Raw genomic sequence first — 14,604 nt, forward strand, 5'->3', positions numbered from 1 at the left:
TAATGAATTTAATTTTGAAAATTTACAGGAAATGAAAGAAGGGAATTAATTTTTTTGTTGAAATTGTTTTTTTTATATTTCTGTGTTGTGTATAATTATGATAAAAATGTACAAAATTAAAAAATACATTATTTTCTGGATATTAAAATGTTTTTTTTTTTTTTTTTTTTGATAATTTAAAATTTCCATTCTAAGGTTCCATCATTTCTGAGGAAAATTCTTTCCGTCGCGAGGTGTTTGAGAGCTTTTGGAAAAGCCAAATGTTCAACTTTTTTCACACGTTCCTGGAGAGTTTCTTCAGTGTCATTTGGTAAAACGCGAACTGTTTCTTGTTCGATTATTGCACCTGAATCAATGTCCACCTGGAAACAAAAAAAAAATTGTTAATAACAAAAAAAAGGAATTATAACAAAAAATTGAATTGAAAAAAAAGAACAAAAAAATTGAAATAAAAAAAAAGAATAAAAAATTTAAATAGAAAAAAGAATAAAACTTTAAATAGAAAAAAGGAAGAAAAAAAATTTAAATAAATAAAAAGAACAGAAAATTTAAATAAAAAGAAGAACAAACAATTTAAATGAATAAAAAGAACAAAAAATTTAAATAAAAAGAAGAACAAAAAATTAAATAGAAAAAAGAAGAAAAAATTTAAATGAATAAAAAGAACAGAAAATTTAAATAAAAAGAAGAACAAAAAATTAAATAGAAAAAAGAACAAAAAATTTAAATGAATAAAAAGAACAGAAAATTTAAATAAAAAGAAGAACAAAAAATTTCAATAAAAAAAAGAACAAAAAATTTAAATGAATAAAAAGAACAGAAAATTTAAATAAAAAGAAGAACAAAAAATTTCAATAAAAAAATACAACAAAAAACGTGCAGAAAAAAAAATTGAATTGAAATTTTAATAACAAAAAAGAAATAAAAACGAAAAAAGAAAAGCAACAGATAAAAATAAAGAAAACAAATAAAAATTAAACAAAAAAAAGGAACAAAAAAACGTAAAATAAAAAAATATGAATTTAAATTTTAATAGGTAAGAAAAAAGAAATAAAATTGGATAAAAGAAAAAAATAAACAGATAAAAATAAAGAAAACAAATAAAAATTAAATAAAGAAAATAAAAATGGAAAAAAGAAATTAATTATTATGGAAAATTAAATAAAACGAGAAAAGATACAAAAATAAAAAGGAGAAAAACAGATAAAAATAAAGAAAAAAAATGTAAAGAAAAGTAAAAATAAAGAAAATAAATACAAAGAAAAGTAAAAATGGAAAAAATGGAAATTTTACGAAAAAAATATAAGAAACAAAAAAAAGGAAGAAAAATAGAGAAAATGAAGAAATTAATAAAATAGAGAAAATAAATAACATAAAAATAAGTAAAAAATAGAAAAATAAAATAAAAATAGAAAAAGAACAGAAAGAAAAAAGAAACATAAATAAGGGAAAAAAAGAGAAAAATAAAGAAAAGAAAATTAAGAAAATGAAAATAGAAAATACAAATAGAAATAGAAGTAGAAAAAATTGAAATTTTAAAAAAGAGATAAGAAACAAAAATAAAAGGAAAAAGACAGAGAAAAATAGAGAAAATAAAGAAAAGAAAAATAAGGAAAGTAGAGAAAATAGAGAAAATAAAGAAATAATTTTAATAAATGAAAGAAAATGAAGAAATAAGTAAAATAAATGAAAAAAAATAAAGCAAATAAAAAAAAATGAAAAAAATTTTAAAAAAAACTAAAAAGAAATTAATTTATATTGAAAGTTATAATTCAAATTGAAAATAAACAAAAATAAAAAGAAAACAACAGAGAAAAATATAAAAAGAAAGAAATAAATAGAAATTATAAAAAGAAAATAAACAAAATGAAAAGGAAAAAAGAAGTTTATTAAAATAGAAAATTAAATAAAAAACGAGAAAAGATACAAAAATGAAAAAGAGAATGAAACAGAGAAAAATAAAGAAAAGAAAATTAAGAAAATGAAAATAAAAAAAGGAAATAAAAATAGAAAAAATGGTAATTTTAAGAAAAACAAATAAGAAATAAAAATAAAAGGAAAAAGACGGATAAGAAAAAAAATAAGGAATGTACAGAAAATAGAGAAAATAAAGAAATAATTATAATAATTAAAAAATGAAAAATTAATTAATTAAAAACGAGAAAAAAATACAAAAATAAAAAAGAGAAAAAAATACAAAAATAAAAGAGAGAAAAAAAAACAAAGAAAAATAATGAAAATAAGTAAAAAGAAAAAATAAATTAATTGAAATGAAAATTTTAACAAAAAAAGAAAAGAAACAAAAATTAATGGAGAAAAAGAAAGAAAACGTAAAAGAAAAAGGGAAAAAACAGAAAAATAAAGAAAATAGAGAAAATAGAGAAAATGAAGAAATAAGAAAAGTAAAGAATATGAAGAAAGTAAAGAAAATGATGAAAGTAAAGAATATGAGGGAAATTAAGAAAATTAAGAAATTTAATAAATGAAATAAAGTTTTGAAGAGAAAGAAAGTTAGAAAAAAACAAAAAGTACAGAAAACAAAGAAAATAAATAAAGTTACGAGAAAGAAAATATAGAAAAATATAAAAAAAAAAAAACTGAAAGAAATTTTAGTTTTGAAAAAGGAAAAAAAATATTTGCCTCGACAAAATGAACGGTGCAACCGGAAACTCGAACACCGGCAGCGAGAACATCCTTGTGCGCGTGTGAACCTTTGAAAGATGGTAAAAGCGATGGATGGACATTTAGCATTTTTCCTTTCCATTTGTGAACGAATTTCGCCGAAAGAATTCTCATAAATCCAGCGAGACAAACAATTTCCACTCCGCAATTTCGCAATTCCAGGTCCATTGCCTCGTCAAATTCCTCGCGAGTCGGATAATTTGTATGCTTTACGACCTAATAAAAAATAAATTTAATTATTAATTATTTTTCACTAATAATAAAAAACTAGCAGAAAACTAAAAAAGCAACTAACTAACTGTTATTTATAATAATAATAATTATTGTCAGTTTAAATTTTAATTAAACTGACAAAATATTTAAAAAAAGGACGTTTAATTATTTGAACAATAATAATAATTATTATTATTAAATAAAATAATAGAATAATAATAATTATTGAATTTATTATTTATCTTTCCGTTTTTTGTTGAAGATAAAAAAATAAACAATAATTTTGAATACAAATTTTCGAAAAATAAATGAAAAAGAAATGAGACAAATAATAATTTTGCATGCAAATTTTCGAAAAATAAATGAAAAAGAAATGAGACAAATAATAATTTTGAATACAAATTTTCGAAAAATAAATGAAAAAGAAATGATAGAAATAATAATTTTGAATACAAATTTTCGAAAAAGAAATGAAAAAGAAATGTGAGACAAACTTTAGTGGGAATTCCAAATTTCTGGGCGCGCTTCAAGCCCTCGACGTCCGGTTTATTGGAAATGACGAGAACAATTTCGGCTCCAATATGTTGCAATGGATCCAAAGTCGCGTCAATTAATGCCTGAAGATTAGTTCCACTGCCCGATATTAAAACGCCAACTTTTTTCAATGGCTTCGACAATTTCTCCACAAGTGGCTTCACGTGTTTTCTCATTTCACCATCCATTGCCTCCTCGAAATTATTCACTTCCACCCGCGTCACATTATCTGAAAATCGAGGAAAACAATAAATTGGAAAATTTATTTTTAAAACGAAAAAAGAGAAATAAATATATAATAATAAATAAAATAAATAAAAATAATTGAATTTCAGCAAAATTTCAAAAAATAATGAAATTTTTGAGAAGAATTTTATATTACAATTGTATTAAAAATAATTGAATTCCTGTGAAAAAATTTACTATTTATTGATATTATTGAATTCTTTCGAAGAATAGAAAAAAATGTTTAAAAATAATTTAATTTTCCATAAAATTCAATTAAAATTGTAGTATTTAAAATAATTGAATTCCAGCGGAAATTTAATTATTTCTGACAATAATTGAATTCTTGAATTGAATATTTTAAAAACTTTTTTAAATAATTGAACTCCTGTGACAAATTCAATTATTTTTTTGAATTTTCTCAGAGAATTTTTTAAAAAATTTTATCAATAATTGAAATTTTCGGAGAAATTAATTAAAATTGTATTGAAAATAAGTAAAATTCTGTTGAGAATTTTATTATTTATTTAAAAATAATTGAATATTTTACAAAGATTTTTATTATTTATAAATTAACTTTTTGCAAAGAATTTTATTACAATTATTCTTCAACACATTTCAATCATTTTAAAGAAATTCGCAAAGAATTTTATTATTTATAAAAAATAATTGAATTCTTCCCAATAATTTTACTATTTATCAAAATAATTGAATTCTTGCGAAGAATTTTGCAATTTATAAAAATAATTGAATTGTTTCGAAGAATTTTATAAAAATTTTTGAAAATAATTAAATTCTTATTAAAATTCTTGAAAATAATTAAATTCAATTAATATTTTCAAAAATAATTTTATTTTTTTGACTAAATTTATTCAAATTCAAGTTAAAATAATTGAATTCCTGAGAAATTTTTTTAAATGATTGAATTCTGTTTGTAAATTTTATGAAAATAGTAAATATTGAAAATCATTGAATTGCGAAAAATGCTTAAAAATAATTAAATTTTACAAAGAATAAAATTCTATTAAAATTTTTGACAATAATTGAATGTCTGTGTGGCATTTAAGTAAATTTTTTTGAAAATAATTGAATTCCTAAAAAGTATTTTATTAGAATATTTTTAAATAATTGAATTTTCAAGAATAAATTTATTACTTTTAAAAATAATTGAATTCCTATGATGAATATTATTATTTTTTGAAAATAATTGAATTTCTGTGAAAAATTCTAATATTTTTATAAATAATTGAATTCTTCCAAAGAATTTTATAAAAACAACATATTTTAAATAATTGACTTTTTTTGAGGAATTGAAAATAAATTTTTAAGAAAAATTTCATTTTTCGAGCAATTCCTAAAAACTTGTATATTAAAAATAATTGAAATTCTGTGATAAATTTTAATATTTATAAAAATAATTCAATAGTTGCTAAGAATTTTATTTAAATGTGTAAAAAGAATTTAATTTCAGTGAAAAATTTTGTTATTTTTGAAAATAATTGAATTTTGCAAAGAATTTGATTAAAATGCCTCAAAATAATTGAATTTTCGTGAATAATTTTGTTATTTATCTTTAATAATTGAATTCTGTCGAAGAATTATTTAATTGTAAATATTTGAATTCTTGGGAAGAATTTTATTAAAATCCAAAAGAATAATTGAATTATTTCAAAAAAATGTAATTCAATTTGTATTTAAAATAATTTATTTTTTTCGAAGAATTTTATGAAAATATTTGAAAACAATTGAATTCCTGTGAAATATTCTAATATTTTTGTAAATAATTGAATTCTTCCAAAGAATTTTATTAAAATTTTCAAAAATAATTGAATGCCTGAGAAGAATTTTATTATTTATGAAAATATAATTGAATTATTGCGAAAAATTATATTAAAACGTTTAAAAATAATTGAAATCATGCGATGAATATTATTATTTATGAAAATAAATGAAATAGTTGCTAAGAATTTTATTAAAATTTTCAAAAATATTTCATTTCTTGAGAAGAATTTTATTATTTATATAAATTATTGAATTATTGCGAAAAATTTTATTTAAATGTGTAAAAAGAATTTAATTTGAGTGAAAAATTTTGTTATTTTTGAAAATAATTGAATTCAATTGAAAATTGAATATTTTACAAACATTGTTTTAAATAATTGAGAGTAAAATTCGTTGTGTATAAGATATTAAAAGAAAAAAAGTTAAAATTAATAACAAAAAATGAATTACCATTGAAATGTGTCAATTTTCCAATGACAATGGGATTTTCGCCTTTTAATTTTTCAAGAACAATTTTCTCATCTTCTGGCGCACAAACCAGAACAGCACCAATTCCACAATTAAATGTTCGTAACATTTCCGCTTTATTGATTCCGCCTGCGGAAGAATGAAACTTTTTTAAAAGTGAATTAAACTTTAAACAAATTTTTTTTGCTTAATTAAACCAAATTTAGATTAAATTTACAAATTTATATAAAATTACTAATTTTTATTTACTAACCAATAGTGGCGAGCCAGCCAAAAACAGACGGAATTATCCATTTTTTCGCATTCAACGAAACGGAAATATTATCCGGCAAAATACGAGGAATATTTTCCGTTAATCCTCCGCCAGTTATGTGAGCGAATCCTTTAACTAAATTTGTCCTCAAAGCGGGAAGAACGCCCTTTGAATAGATTTTCGTCGGCGTTAGAAATTCTTCACCTATAAATAAAATAGAATTCTTTTCAAACTGAAATCACCAAAAATGAAAAAAAATACTAAATTAAAAATAAAAAAATAGTAAATTAAAAATTATTTCTCCCTTTTTATTACCAAACGTTTTATTCGAGAACGGCGTCTGATCGTTGTAGGATTTATCGGCTAATTTCATGATTTTCCTAACGAGACTAAAACCATTGCTGTGAATTCCACTCGATGGAAGTCCAATGACAATGTCATTTGATTTCATATCATTTCTTCTTGGCATTAAATGATTTTTCTCAACTGCTCCCACGGCGAATCCAGCCAAATCGTATTCTCCCTCTTTGTACATTTCCGGCATCTCCGCAGTTTCTCCTCCCACCTTTTTTTCAAAGCACAAATTTTACCATTAACTTAATTTTTTAAAGCAAATTTTGTTAACAATTTAATAATTCTACATATTGTAGTTTATAAATAAAAAAATAAAGAATCTATTCGTATTTGTCTATTCAGTAGATAAATAATTTTATAAATGAGAGGAAATTCTTTTTTTGTTTGAAAAGAAGAGAAAATTTTGTAAATTAAAGAAAAGGGGGAAAAAAAATTACCAGTGCGCATCCGGCTTGTTTGCAGCCTTTGACAATTCCACTGACAACTTCCGCTGCTCTCTCGATATTCAATTTTCCGCAGGCAAAATAGTCGAGGAAAAATAATGGCTCGGCTCCATGAGCAAGAACATCGTTCACGCACATTGCGACCAAATCGATTCCAACTGAATTGTGCTTGTCGCATTCGAACGCTATCTTTAGAGGACCAACGAAAAATAATTGCAAAATTTCATTAAGAAATTTATTTTTTTTAATTTTGTTATATTTTTCATTTATATTTATATTTTTCTTTTATTTATTATTTTTATATTTATATTTACTTTCAATTTGGTTCCAACGCCATCGGTTCCAGAGACTAAAAGTGGTTCCTGATAGCCGGCAACTTTCGCGTCGAATAAACCGCCAAATCCTCCGATACTTCCCAAAACTCCTGTTCTTTTTGTCGAACTCACCATTTTTTTAATATTCTCCACAAATGAATCGCCCGCCTCAATATTCACACCACTGCTTTTGTACGTTAATTGTCCATGCTCCAGAATCGATCTGAAAATTTCTTTTTCAATAATTATATAAAGCAGAAAAAAATGCGAATCGGAGAAATAGAAAACAAATTGAATAGAGAAAAACGGAAAAAATGGCAAATAAACCAATTGAATAAAAAAGAAATAGAAAAAAATACGAATAGCAAAGAAATAAATGGAAAAAAACCAGAAAGAATAGAAATGAATAGAAAAAATTAGAAAAAAAAAATTAGAAAGAAAATAAATAAATAGCAAAAAAACCAGAAAGAAAAGAAATGAATAGAGAAAAACGAAAAAATAGAAAAAAAAACAAATCGAAAAGAATAAAATAGAAAAAATACTAAAAGAAAAGAAATAAAAAGAAAAACACAAAAGGAAAATAAATAAATAGAAAATAAACAGAAGAAAATATAAAAAAAACTGAATAAATAAACAAATAAAAAATAAACAAATAGAAAAAATATAAAAAAAGGAAAATACGAAACAGAAAAGAAACAAATAAAAAAAACAAGTGGAATAAAGAAATAGAGAAAAATAAATAGAAAAGAAATAAATCGAAAGCAAATAAATAAGAAGAAAAAATTAAATAAAACTAATTAAATAAATAAAAGGAAAAAAAAGAAAAAAAATTTAAAAAAAAATTAAAAGAAAAGAAATAAATAGAGAAAAACGAAAAAATTAGAAAAAAACCATTCGAAAAGAAATAAATAGAAAAAATACGAATAGAAAAAAAATAAATGGAAAGAAACCAGAAATACAGGAATGAAATAGAAAACCCAGAAAGAATAGAAATAAATAGAGGAAAACGAAAAAAATAGAAAAAAATCCAATCGAAAAGAAATAAATAGAAAAAATACTAAAAGAAAATAAATAAAAGAAATACTAAAAGAAAATAATTAAAAAAAAACACAAAAAGAAAAGAAATAAATAGAAAAAGCATATAAAAGAAAATACGAAACAGAAAAGAAGCGAATAAAAAACAAGTGGAAAAATATAAACAGTGAAAAATAAATATAAAAAAAAATAAATCGAAAGAAAATAAATAAAAAGAAAAAATTAATAAAAACTAAAGAAATAAATAAATAGAAAAAAAACGAATCGAAAAGAAATAAATAAATAGAAAAAAACGAATAGAAAAGAAATAAATAAATAGAAAAAAACGTAAAAATGCAAAAATAAACAAATAATTAAAAAAAACAAAAGATAGAAAAAAAGAAAACAGAAAAAATAGAAAAAAATAAGTAAAAACTTAAAAATGAAGAAATTAATAGAAAAAATAAAAAATAAATTTCTTTTTCTATTTATCGAAGAAAAAAAAGTGAAATTATTTTCTTTTTTTGACACCTTGCAATTCCTTTGTGTGCAATGTCCGTTCGAAATTGTTTTCCCTCGAAGGAAATATTTCGCGCCATCGACGTTGCTTTTGCAGCGGCCGAAGCCAATGACGATGACAAAGAAACTGTGATTAAAACCCGACCACCTGAAAATAAAAAATTAGTTTTTCTTTTTTATTCTGATTTAAAAAAAAAAACTTTAACTTATTTTTATTTCTAAAAATACACCATTTTTCTTTAAATAACAAATTAATAATAATAAATAATAAATACTTTCGTTAAAATAATTTTACGCCCATTTTTTTTAAATATTTTGTCAGGCCTTTAAAGGCCTCGTAAAATTAATCTGACAAAATAAATACACTTTTAGTAATTTAATAATAAATAAAAACAAAAAAAGGTAAAAAAAATTATTTTTGCATATTCTTGTTTCTATTTAAGAAAAAAAATTGAATTTTAAGAAAATTTACGTTTTTAGTATTTTCCTTTCAAAATATGAATATTTCCTTTCATAAATATTAACAAAAATTTGTATTTGAATTTCTTTTATTAAAAAAAATAAAATAATTTCTGTTCTTTTTTATAAGTAAAAGATTATTGTTATGAAAATAAAGATTTTAACATTTTGATTTGATTTTAATTACCATTTGTCAGTAAATTTCCACTCGGAGATAAATTCGTTCCACTGTGAAATATCAAACGATCCTGATGGGAATTTAAATTTTCAACGCCAGTTATTATTTCTCCCTTTGACGACGACTCTGGATAACCTTTCGATGCGAGAATTACGCCAACGCCGAAAATATCTCTCCTCCAGGAGACGAGATTTTCATTTAAATTTCCCTCGCAGCAGGACTAAAGAAAACGAAAGAAATTAAAAAAACCAAAAAAGAAACAAAAAATGTATTTTGTAAATAAATAAAATAGAGAAATAACACATTTTTTTGAGAAATAAAAAATATTTTTTTGTAAATAAAACAGAGAATAAAAAAAAATATTTCGTAAATAAAATAGAGAAATTAAATAAAACAAAATAAACAAATAACAAAATATTTTTGTTTTGTTAATAAAATAGAGGAATAACATATTTTTTTGGAGAAATAAAAAATATTTTTTTTGTAAATAAAACAGGGAGTTAAAAAATATAGTTTGTAAATAAAATAGAGAAATAAATAAGGAAAAATTGAAAATAACTAATTATTAAAAAGAAAATACTTAATAATTAATCATAGCCGTAAATAAATAAATAATTGACTAAAAAAGAAAAGGAGAAAAATAAATTTCTTTGAAAGAACAATGATTACCATCATAATGGTGAAAAGATCAGAATTCAGCAATGGGAGAAGAATTTGCGTCTCTGGATCGCCAAATCGACAATTGAACTCCAAAACTTTTGGTCCATTTTCCGTAATCATGAGACCCGCGTACAAAACACCTGAAAAATTTAAAGAAATATTTTCATTTCATTCTTTGGTTTTGAAATAAAAGAAAAAAAAAATTTAGAAAATTCAATTTTGAGAGGGAAAAACGAAAAGAGAATTTATATTTTCTAAATAAATAAATTAAACAGTGAATATAAATAAAGTAAATAAATAACAGTAAATAAATCAGTAAAGAAAAATGGAAGTAAATAAATTAGAAAAGAAAAAGAGAAGTAAATAAATTGAAAAATAAATATGTAAATAAGTAATTAGGTAACGAAGTAAATAAATATATAATTTAGAAACAAAATAAAATTACCAACAAATGGAATATTTTCCATTCGAAGTCCGTCGATTGTTTTTTGCAAAACATTTTTCTTCACTTCCCTCTGTTGTTCCTCGTTCAAAAAAGGACAAGGACAATAAGCTCCCATTCCTCCTGTATTTGGTCCAAGATCATTGTCAAAAATTCTCTTGTAATCCTGAGCAGGAAGCATATTGACGACCGTTTTTCCTAAAATAATTTAAAATTCCGATTTTAAATTAAAAATTCAGATAAAATTCTTCGAAACAATTCAATTATTTTTATGAATTTGTAAAATCCTCGACAAGAATTTAACTATTTTCGCATAAATAAGAAAAATCTTCGCAAGATTAATAATCTTCAATTATTTTTCAAAATTGTAATTAAATTTTTCAAAACAATTCAATTTTTAGTACATTGACAACTTCATTATTTCTGAAAATAATTGAATTCTTAAATAGAATTTTATTAAAACTTTTTTAAAAAAAACTGAAACCTTGCATAAAAATTTATTATTTCTACAAATAATTGAATATTTGCAAAATTTTAAAAAATAAGTTAATTTTTGAAAAGAATTTTATTAAAATTATATTTAAAATAATTGAAATTCAACGAAAAATTGTATTAAAAATAAAGAAAAAATAATTGAATTCTTTTGTAAAATTTTATTAAAATTGTATAAAAAATAATTTAATACCTGCAAGGAATTTTACTATTTATAAAAATAATTGAATTCTTCTAAAGAATTTTATTAAGATTTTTGTAAATATTTGAATTCTCCTGAGAAGTTTAATACAATTTTTCTAATAATTTAATTCATTCTGGGGAATATTATTAAAATATTGAAAATAATTGAAATTAATGAAATTTTAGAAAATAATTGAATTTTTTCTTAAAATTTTGTTAATTGAATTCCTGCAAAATTTTTATTATTTATGAAAATACTTGAATTCTTGAATTGAATTCAATTAAAATTGTTTTTAAAATAATTGAACTTCTGTGAAAAATTCACGTATTTTTTTTTTAAATAAATGAATTTTCTCGGAGAATTTTTACAAGATTTTAAAAAATAATTGAAATTTTCTAAGAAATCAATTAAAATTGTATTGAAAATTAGTGAAATCCTGATAAAGAATTTTGTTTATATAAAAATATTTGAATTTTTTTACGAAGATTTTTATTATTTTGAAATTGACTTTTTGCAAAGAATTTTATTACAATTATTGAAAATAATTGAATTATTCATAAAATCCAATTACTTTTAAAATTTTCAGAAAACTTATTTAAAAAAAACTCCACGATTTTCAAGAATATTGAAATAAATTTTTCTAAACAATTCAATTATTTTAAAGAATTTTAATAAAAATCTTGCCAAGAATTAAATTATTACATTTTTTCGAAAGAATTCAATTATTTTGTAAGAAATTTTTATAAAATTCTTGAAACGAATTCAATTATTTTCAAAGTTTTTCATAAATACTTTACAAGAATTCAATGATTTTCAGTAAATTAATTTTAAAATAGAAAAAATATTTAAAACTATAAAGAAATCAATATAATAAAAAGAATTTTAAAAAAGAAATTAAAAAAGATATTAAACAAAGAAATGAAAAAAAAAAAAAATACCGTCAGTGAAGGCTAACAAGGAAACTTCCTCCCCCTCTAAAAGTTCCTCGACTACAATCGTCTCTCCAGCGGAGCCGAATTTTTTCTCTCCCAAAATTTCGTCGACTGCTTTGCAAGCTTCGTCGATATTCTCCGCGACGACGACACCTTTTCCCGCTGCTAAGCCCGAAGCTTTTACCACCAACGCCTTGAAAGTTGCCCTTTGAAAAATAAAAAAACAAATTATTTTTATTTCTCGCATTTAGAAAAAAAAATTTAAAAAAAAAGAATTTTTGTCAATTGAGATAAAAAATGAATTAAATACGTTTTGATGTATTTTTTCGCCTCTTCGGAATCAGTGAAACTTTTCCAATTTGCAGTGGGAATTTTGTGTCTGTCCATAAAAGCTTTCGCCCAATTTTTGTCGGTTTCGAGTTGTGCTCCACATTTTTCGGGTCCAAAGCATGGAATTTGGTTCTTGTTTAATTCGTCACTTAATCCATTTGCCAAATAAGCCTCGGGACCAACGACGACTAGATTTATTTTATTTTCCATGCACCACTTGGCGACAGTCTGTAAATTATTCATTTATTCAGTTCTCAGAATGATTTCAATTATTTTCAATACATATTTTTAATAAAATTCCGTGAATGAATTAAATTATTTTAAAAAATTGCGAGAAAAATTCAATAAATTATTTACAAAAATTTTAATAAAATTCTTCGCAAGAATTCAATTATTTTTAAAAATTAATAAAATTCTTTACAAGAATTCGATTTTCACTTTTTTGGTAAAAAAAAAAAAAATAGAAATTTAATTTAATATCATTAATAAATATTTTTAAATTATTAATTAAATAAACAAATTACCTTATTGTCATTAATGTCGAGTTTAACCAGAGAAACTTTCGGCTCCAAAGCCATTCCACAATTTCCAGGAGCGACGAATACATTTTTCACCTTAAATTTTGTAATTTTAATTTAATTTTTAAATTATCTACTTTAATTAATTTTAAATATAGGTAATAAATAGTAAAACAATAGAAAAAAGAATGTTTTTTTTTTGCAAATTAAAATTTATTTAGTATTTATTTCAATAAAATTATTAATTATTTAATTTTAATTAAAATAAAATTAAAATTCAATTTTTTTTTCGTTTTTCTTACAAATTTCGAAAAAAAATGAAAATAAAAATACCTCTTTCGATTGAGAAAGTTTCCAACAAATTGCATGTTCCCTTCCACCGCTTCCAATGACCAAAATCGATTTTTGTGACATTGCTGCAAAAAAAATTAAAATTAGATAAAAAATAAATTAACAAATAAAATTTATTGATTTTCAAAAATGGAAAATAAAAAATAATTAATAATAATCTGAGGAAAAATTGTTTTCTCTTTATTAAATTGAACACAAAAAATTCTAGAAACTAAATTTATTATTATTAATTACATAATTATAATTATTATGAATAATTTTAAATAATTTAATAATAATAATAATAATTATGAATAATTATTATTTATTACTTAAATGAATTTGATGGAAAATAATTATTTCTTAATCAATAGTAAAATTATTATTTCTCATTGATAATAATTAACGAAATATAAAGAATAATTATAATTTACTTTCTTTATATAATAATAACGAATTATAACAATTATTAAAAAAATTCTATTACGTCCGAATAAATAATATTGTTAAATAAATAAATAAATAAATAATTAACAGTAATAATTAAAAATAAGAGAAAAATAAATACCTATTTAGAAGAAAACTGTTTTCTTTTTTTATTTTCTTTATAATAATCGCAGAAGATTAGAGAGAATCTCTTCTCGCAACTAAAATTAAATCTCCCCGTGACCTTGAAAAAAAGATGAAAAGAACACAAGAAAGAATTTTATTGTTGTAACAGAAAAGTAGTTTTATAAAATAAAGTAAAATTTATTACTTACCCAAAAAGAAACAATGAATGTAATTGTTGCAATTTGCTGATTTTTATAACAATTTCAAATAGTGAATAAATTTTATTTGGAAAGAAAAATTCAACAGGTGGCCAAGGGAATTATAAAACCGGAGTCGAGAAAATATTTTCTATCGTCTGCTTTAATTTTATGACACCACGAGCACATGCGTCAAAAAATCTTCCAACAAAACTGTCCAATAAAATTTGGAATATTCTCTAAATTAAATGTCACGTGATCTTTGAAAGCCAATCGATTTTCATCAATAATCACCGCGGGGGATCTCTTGAACGTTAAGAAAAAAATAATTATTTCGTAATTATTTTTTCTTTATCGCAAAAATATTGATAATTTTACAATCTTTAATATTTTTTTTTTTTTAATTAAAATCACACTTTGAATTTATTTATCGAATTTCTGAAAGAAAGTAAAGAAGAAAAACTCCGAATTTATTATTTAGATTTTTTTTTAGTTTTTCTATTTTATTAATATTAATATTTTTCTTATT

General features: G+C 21.5%; 1 protein-coding gene across 2 annotated transcripts; it reads right to left on the reverse strand.

Moving 5' to 3' along the window:
• Positions 1-80: 80 nt before the first annotated feature.
• LOC122512570 (trifunctional purine biosynthetic protein adenosine-3) lies at positions 81-14,248 on the reverse strand. 2 transcript variants are annotated; one of them, XM_043628469.1, is made up of 18 exons: positions 14,088-14,248; positions 13,895-13,996; positions 13,330-13,412; positions 13,003-13,092; positions 12,459-12,706; positions 12,155-12,354; positions 10,544-10,738; positions 10,108-10,238; positions 9,448-9,658; positions 8,814-8,949; positions 7,269-7,491; positions 6,949-7,143; positions 6,473-6,722; positions 6,158-6,361; positions 5,887-6,033; positions 3,390-3,658; positions 2,641-2,898; positions 81-362 (listed from the first exon to the last, which is right to left on the reverse strand). In XM_043628469.1, the coding sequence occupies exons 3-18, from the start codon at positions 13,408-13,410 to the stop codon at positions 177-179; spliced, it is 3,024 nt and encodes a 1,007-aa protein (XP_043484404.1). In that variant the 5' UTR covers positions 13,411-13,412; positions 13,895-13,996; positions 14,088-14,248; the 3' UTR covers positions 81-176. The 2 variants fall into 2 exon arrangements, with proteins under 2 accessions (XP_043484404.1, XP_043484405.1); XM_043628470.1 differs by lacking the exon at positions 13,895-13,996 and having other exon boundaries at positions 14,088-14,247.
• Between the last annotated feature and the right edge of the window lie 356 nt (positions 14,249-14,604).

The sequence above is a fragment of the Leptopilina heterotoma genome, unplaced genomic scaffold, assembly GCF_015476425.1.
Source record: "Leptopilina heterotoma isolate Lh14 unplaced genomic scaffold, ASM1547642v1 Lhet_123, whole genome shotgun sequence".
Taxonomy (NCBI): Eukaryota; Metazoa; Arthropoda; class Insecta; order Hymenoptera; family Figitidae; genus Leptopilina; species Leptopilina heterotoma.

Bases quoted from the DNA above. Each gene is read 5' to 3' on its own strand.
- LOC122512570 (XM_043628469.1), bottom strand. From the start codon at position 13,410: ATGTCACAAAAATCGATTTTGGTCATTGGAAGCGGTGGAAGGGAACAT. The intron at 12,707-13,002 runs GTAATTTGTTTA...AATAATTTACAG, and splicing joins TCGACATTAATGACAATAAG to ACTGTCGCCAAGTGGTGCAT. The intron at 363-2,640 runs GCAAATATTTTT...TTTTGTTTCCAG, and splicing joins GCACCGTTCATTTTGTCGAG to GTGGACATTGATTCAGGTGC.